At 34.1% G+C, this 7,523-nt stretch overlaps 1 protein-coding gene across 1 annotated transcript; it reads left to right on the forward strand.

Moving 5' to 3' along the window:
• Positions 1-461: 461 nt before the first annotated feature.
• Positions 462-2,399, forward strand: LOC140977864 (1-aminocyclopropane-1-carboxylate synthase 3). Its single transcript, XM_073442594.1, has 4 exons — positions 462-725; positions 841-972; positions 1,082-1,242; positions 1,333-2,399. Exons 1-4 carry the CDS (start codon positions 582-584, stop codon positions 2,300-2,302), a joined length of 1,407 nt encoding a protein of 468 aa, XP_073298695.1. The 5' UTR covers positions 462-581; the 3' UTR covers positions 2,303-2,399.
• The last annotated feature ends 5,124 nt before the right edge of the window (positions 2,400-7,523 follow it).

Consider the following 7,523-nt stretch of genomic DNA (forward strand, 5'->3'; position numbering starts at 1 on the left):
GAACCAAATAAAACTTCGATTTTAACATTTATATCCAAATTACAAAATTCAGCTTTCGGTTCGGTTCGGTTCGGTGTTCGGTTTTTTCGGTTTAGATTTTCGGTTTTTTCGGTTTTATCCGAAATTTGAACACCCCTAGATATGTCCGGATATTGCTGATGTAATCAATTGAAATTGAGATTCGACGAAAATTAAAGAAATCAGCCACATATCTCTTAGTCTAGTTGTTAACATTTTATCATTATAATAAAGTGAGAGTAGAATTATAAACTTACACCAAATGATGCACACTACTTGAAATGCAATTTAATGAAGTGAGAGTAAAGTAAACCCTGTGGGTTATATTCACATAATAACTGTGGGATCAAAAACATGTTGTCATGTCGACTCCTTTACTGCCCCAACAACTATATAAGCCCCGCCCCCCTATATGCCAAGATAGCAACATGCCACAATTCTTTCTCAAGAAACACAAACATTTTCTAACATCTCTCTCTATAAAACTTTTTATCTTATTTTGGGAAATTACTTGTAAATTTTGAGCATCAAATTCAATCACTTGGTTGAGAAAACTTACAAAAATGACTCTCTCGAGCAAAGCCACGTGTAATTCCCATGGCCAAGATTCTTCCTACTTTCTGGGATGGCAGGAGTACGAGAAGAATCCCTACGATGAGGTCAAGAATCCCAACGGAATCATACAGATGGGTCTTGCAGAGAATCAAGTATGTTTGTATTTCCTTTTTTACTGGGTTTTGGATTTGGTTTTTGTACCATATTTTTTTCTTGATATTATGGGTACTGTTGATTTTTAACAAGTTTGTGTTCATACTTCTGCAGCTCTCTTTTGATTTACTCGAATCCTGGCTGGCGGAAAACCCAGATGCAGCAGGATTTAAGAGAAATGGAGAGTCCATTTTCAGAGAGCTTGCTCTCTTTCAAGATTATCATGGCCTTCCTGCGTTCAAGAATGTAAGCATGCAATATTAACAACTAACACAAAATATAAATTTAATTATAAATCATATATATATTTTTTATTCTAAAATTCTGTATAATTTTTTTTAATAATTATTTTCAGGCAATGGTGCAATTTATGGCAGAAATAAGAGGAAACAAAGTCAGCTTCGACCCGAATAAGCTTGTACTCACCGCAGGCGCTACCTCCGCCAATGAAACTCTCATTTTTTGCCTTGCTGAGCCCGGCGAGGCTTTTCTTCTCCCAACTCCATATTATCCAGGGTACGTAGAATATTAATGGATGTCTCACTTTAATGAATTATATTTAAGGACATAGAATTTAGTCTGATTAAAGTTGGTTAATTAATGCAGGTTCGATAGAGACCTCAAGTGGCGAACCGGAGTCGAAATCGTCCCGATTCAGTGCACCAGCTCTAATGGCTACAAAATCACTGCACCAGCACTCGAAGAGGCGTATCAACTAGCCCAGAAACGTAATCTAAAAGTTAAGGGAGTATTAGTGACTAATCCCTCGAATCCTTTGGGGATAACCCTGACCCGCCACGAGCTTGATCTACTGATTAACTTCATCGATGCGAAAGGAATCCATCTGATCAGCGACGAGATTTATTCTGGGACCGTTTTTAACTCGCCGAGTTTTGTCAGCATCATGGAGGTTTTGGTGAACCGGAATTACGTCAACACGGAAGTTTGGAACCGGGTTCACATCGTGTACAGCCTCTCCAAAGATCTTGGCCTTCCGGGCTTCCGCGTCGGGGCCATCTACTCCAATGACCAGCTCGTTGTGGCGGCAGCCACCAAGATGTCGAGTTTCGGGCTGGTTTCGTCCCAGACTCAGTATCTTCTGTCCGCCATGCTTTCGGACAAGAAGTTTGCGAAAAATTACGTTGTTGAGAATCAGAAAAGGCTCAAAAACAGGCATGCAATGCTTGTTAACGGCCTGAAAACAACCGGGATTTCGTGTTTGGAGAGTAATGCTGGATTATTCTGCTGGGTGGACATGAGGCATCTTTTAAGCTCCCAAACCTTTGAAGCAGAAATGGATCTATGGAAGAAAATTGTTTACGAAGTCGGGTTGAATATCTCGCCCGGTTCTTCGTGCCATTGTGATGAACCGGGTTGGTTCCGGGTTTGTTTCGCCAACATGTCGGAGGACACACTAAACCTCGCAATCCGACGTATAAAGTCGTTCGTCAACACCATTTCTTCAAGTAAAAATAGTGAAGGTTTTTCTCACAGTTCAAGCAAGAATCCGAGAAGAAAATCACTAGCCAAGTGGGTTTTTCGGCTATCGTTTAACGACCGTGAACGTGAACGATAGTCTGTGTCGACACCCCGATTCGATTTTTTTCTCAATATTTTCATGTTGAGTTACGAGTTAATTTTGTAAAATTTTTTTCCCATTTTCTATTCATGTAAAGAGAGCACTCGGTCCATCATGTGGACTTGAAGTGATTTGCTCCACATTAATTCCGTTGTTAACTTGGAAGTGTTTTACTCCGTATTGATTTAATCTTTATTAATCCTTTTTTTAAAGTTGCATAAAATCTTTTCGAAATAATCAAAATCATTCTTGCTAAATTTATTTATTTACTCCCTCATTTGAACATAAATTTAATTTTTAGACTATTTGTGTCAGTTGCCTCGGCGACATTAACGGCAAAAGACAATGAGGAAATACATTGTTGCCGACGTTGGACTTTATGAAATGGGAAATACTATATAAAATAATTGTCAACCGATGGACTTTATTCAACATTGTGCGAACCCCGGATAATTAGCATTGTAGTACGAGTCGAAGAATGTAATTTTCTAAATTAGGGTTCGATGCCAAAAGTCTTTGCCTCTTCGGCTGCTGGAAGAAACCAGGAAAACCCTAGCTCGATCGCAAGTTTGTCAAATCCTCTTTTGCACGACAAATGAAGTAAAGTCAAGAAAATTTGGAATGGTGTTAGGCACCGTTTTGGTCCATGAAAACTATATTCACGTAACATGTTGAGTGTATTTATGATCACTCTATTCATAATTTCATCTCAAGATTATTTTCATTTTTTATCATTTCCATCGTATATATTATTTACTTAAATTTGAATTAAGGGTATTAATCCCACCTCTTAACATAGTATTTCATTGGAAGATACGTTCAAATAATCTCCTTTTTATATACGATTCAAATCTAACTTTAAATTTTCTCAAGATAGATTATTTGCATATATATAATTTTTAATCAAGAGCTCAATTTGCTTCTTTTTTTTAAAAAAAATGGATATAAGCACAAGGGTTTCTTTTCATGAGTTTGAATGTCACCCAGTCCCTCTCAATTCTCGTTTTATGTTCTTACTTTAAATCTGTGAGTGGATTTACTCCTGTAGCATAGATGATAAAATTAGTAATCAGATACCTACGATATATGCCTACAATATGTCATTCTAAAACTTATTATATCATATCTTTCATATGTTTTGAGCTATAATTTAATGATAACTTTTTTTATTTTAATTTTTATTTAAAAAAATTCTTTTTTTAAATAGAACTAGCTAGGGTCCGAATTTCTGTCTATGTTCCCATGTTCTTGCTGACCATATCCATGTGCTTTAATCTCGGGAAGTGTCTGAAGTGATTTCGTGATTTATTTTATTTTACTAATTCATGAGTTTTCATGTTTATTTTTTTAAAAAAATTAGCTAGCTATTTTAAAAATTTTCCTACGAGATGTATTCTTGAAACGGGCTAAAAAGTCATGAATAATTATATCATGGAAATATATGCAGAAAATCATACTTCAGGTATTAAAGTAATTTTGAAAAAAACTTTTTTCATCTAATGGTTTTTAACCTCAAAATTTTAAAATAAAGTGCAATACAAAGATTACTACGCAACTAATTATATTAAAACCCAGATAACAATTTGCCATTTTACGTATCGACTAATATAAAATGTAGCTAGCTAGCTAGTAGATGTGCGACCTAGTAAAAAAAATATTACTAATTACCATCTCTTTTCAATGAAGATGATAGATATCACACAGTTATTATAATGTCATGTTAACAACGATTTGATATCTTTTTTTGTTTGTTTTGATGACGTGAGAACCTGTTGTCGATATCTTTAGACCAGTGCGCACTGGGTAAATCATATGGCTAATTCAATAACTTGTAAATCACGCTATTTGTGTAAATCGCATTAGACAAGTCCTCTGCAACAGGCTCACCCGAGAAAGTATTGGTATGGGTAATCAAATTCATGATCATTGGTTAAGTATTGGTATGGGTAATCAAATTCACGATCCTTTTACCATCATATATATTGCATTCATACGGCAGTTGTAATGAGAAAATAACATTTTTATCCTTTTAACTTGAAAATTTTACATTTTAATCTTATTCATGATCTTAATCCACTAATTTGAATTTTTTTCAAGTTTAGTCATTTTTAACTGAAGTGTTGTCATGGTGTCGAACATTTTAGCACGCCATGTTACTCATCATCATATTTTGACCTCACATGATTATGTCTCAACGTTACGCAAGCATTCCGATGAAAAATAACTAAAATCGAAAAATATTTACAAATTATTTTACTAATACTTTAAATTGATCGATAATAAGGCCAAACATGCATGAAAGCCATACAAGTTGAAGGACCACAAATAGATTTTTCTCTTGTTGTAATCATCTCGAGCCCAAAATCGAAGCATATTCAACCACATGATTGGTAAATATATATAGGTGTAGATGATATTGAACTATTTCAACCGAAAATATACCTCTCTCTTGAAAAAAAAAAAAAAAAAAAAAAAAAAAAAAAAAAGAAAAAAATCTAAAAGGAGCCAAAACGAATCATGATATTTATAACCAAACCCCAACTTTTCTACTCAAATCAGATTCTTTTGAGATATGCGTACAAAAGTGAAGCTGTAAAGGATCCACGAGCTTTACACAAATGACTTTCTTGTCTAGTTAGGCATTGGTCTGTAGCTTCCAAGAAATTTCAAGATCCAACTAAACTCCAAAAATGACCAATTATTTTTTCCTTCTTTCTGCTCTCAGGATTCCATTTTCTTAATTTCTTGGGCAGATCACACAAATCAAGCCTTTAATATGCTAATGAAAAAGAAAGATTGAAGTTAACAAAGGAGGGGGCTACTAATTGGTGGGCTTGCATGGAGGCCAACTCCAGACATGAACCCCTTAGCTTTATGGAGTTGTTTCCTGTCGTACGACTACAGAGTAAACACTTTGTCGACATAATTACTAATTTTCCAACTCTTTGCTGGCTAATTAAATCGGGTTATTAGCGTTCAAATCTTGCTTTTGAATGAAGAAAAAAATAATAACTGTGGTATTTTTGGGTTATTGTTTAGTGTTTTGGAGGGACATTTCCTCCTTGGTTTGCACCATGGTTGATCACAAATGACATCGCAAAAGCCAAACGGCGTAATCAGGGTTCAGAATTAATTAGATTAACAAACACACGTAAATAGTATCTCTGATATACGAAATATTATGTTTTTTTACAAATTATGTTCAGGTTAACAGTAATATCAAGAAGTGGTTCATGGCAATTCTGGGAAAAAGATCCGGGGGTGGAAAGAGCCTGATGTCCACCGGTCAGGTCTTCCAACTAGGAAGTCATTCGCTGTTCGTGAAATATCTTATATTTTGAACAATGAACCATTACAGGATGATATATCGTACCGTACCGTATTAAAAAATATATACAATATATCTTACCGAAAATTACAGTATTAAAAATACTTATGCCAAAACTGTACTGAAAATTTCGACATTTTCAATATGTATAGCATACCAATTATATCGAAATATTGTGGTATACCGAGATTTCAGTACTGTATCGGTATATACCGTATATATAGAAAAAGTATTTTATAAAAAAAATTAGCTTTATTATTTAAAAATATTATATATTTTTTAATTTTTATATTTCGGTATATAACAAAAAAATTCAAATTTCATAGCGTTATCATACCGAAAATTTTGGTATCAATACTGTACCACACCAAATTTTTGATAAATTCAGAATTTTTCGGTACGACAACCTTAATATACCATAAATTCAATTTTTTTCTCATCCCTACCATTACTATTTCTTCTAGAAGATGCTCAAGAATAGTTTTTAATCATACAGGTTGATATATATAATGGCCATATACGCTTTTACCATTCTCGTTTTCTTTTCCTCAGATTTAATTTTTCATATTTATTTCCCAACATGTATCCTAAACTTAACAAGCATAAAACTATGAAATTGTGATCGTCATCGTTCCATTCTTTTCATTATATCTGTATTTATCTTATTGTACTGTAAAATCATGGTGTACATAGTTGAATAATTATTTTACAAACCAACTGTTTGCACCAAAAAATAAAATTAGACCCGGTATTTAAAAAGCTCATGCCCTAGAAAATAATTGAAAAAAAAATGAACCTGAAAAGCCTAATAATTATTTCAGACTATTAACCCAGCAGTTTTGCAGACCGGATCGTGGATACGAGATCATGGACCAGATCGTGGATGGTGAAGGGAGTGGAGAAAACTGCTCAAACCGTGAACTATAAAAAAATAATCGGCATAACACAGGACATACACACAAGTCAATCGCTCAACAACAAATTCTCTAAATTTCATTTCCAAGCGTTTTAGTCTTTTTATTATATTTCCAAGTATTTTAGGTAATCTTCATTCTAGATTTTATCAAATTTATTGTAACTTCTATAATTGCGGATTCCTAGAGATTTATGAATATAAAATCATGTTGGGAGTTCGTTTTTCTTCAATTTCTAGCGTCGTTCAATCAGTTTTCCTTTATTTCGGTGCATATTAGTTTATGAGATTATAATTAACGATTGTGTTAAGGTTATTGCGCATAAGCGTACAGGAAATTAATAATAACAAAAATCAGAATAACAGAATTCTGTGTTGTGTTTGGTGTTGACAACACGGCACACAACACGGCAGCGGAAATTAATTATTAACACACAAATATAACTTTAATAAATGAACACTCAGGTTTAAATCATGCACAAGTACTAATACTTGTGCGATACCTCATGGCAAAAATTCACTAGAAAAATATGTAAATCGTTTACACCAAGAACAATACTAGTGAGAATAACAAAATCAAATTCCTTGACACTCTAAGGAATTAAAATATGCATCAAAAACCCAAATCAAATCTAGATGCATAAAATAAAAATGTATTGTTCAAACACAAAACCGAAGAACACCCGTCGAACAAACACTCTGCGTCAGTGTTGTTGTTGGATGTTGGCAACACTGATCCTCAACACGGTCACGTCTTTGATGCAGTCCTTCAAGCTCCTTATGTAAACCTTCAGTCCTGAATTTTCTCCAGCAAAATTCCAATAGCCGTCGACGTAAATTCTCTCCGCCTCTCTCTCTCTTCTTTCAATGATTTGATCCCCTTTTTATATTAGGTGCATCTTTGACCTAGATCTTCAAGGATCCTTCCCACCTATGTATAAGGAAACTAGAGTTTAATAGGTAACAAACTCTAATTT

This window comes from Primulina huaijiensis, chromosome 5, assembly GCF_012295235.1.
Source record: "Primulina huaijiensis isolate GDHJ02 chromosome 5, ASM1229523v2, whole genome shotgun sequence".
NCBI lineage: Eukaryota > Viridiplantae > Streptophyta > Magnoliopsida > Lamiales > Gesneriaceae > Primulina > Primulina huaijiensis.

What these genes read in the sequence shown, in the direction of transcription:
- LOC140977864 (XM_073442594.1), top strand. Translation starts at nt 582, where the DNA reads ATGACTCTCTCGAGCAAAGCCACGTGTAATTCCCATGGCCAAGATTCT. An exon ending in GCCTTCCTGCGTTCAAGAAT is followed by an intron (nt 973 to 1,081) that starts GTAAGCATGCAA and finishes AATTATTTTCAG; the next exon opens with GCAATGGTGCAATTTATGGC. An exon ending in CCAACTCCATATTATCCAGG is followed by an intron (nt 1,243 to 1,332) that starts GTACGTAGAATA and finishes TAATTAATGCAG; the next exon opens with GTTCGATAGAGACCTCAAGT.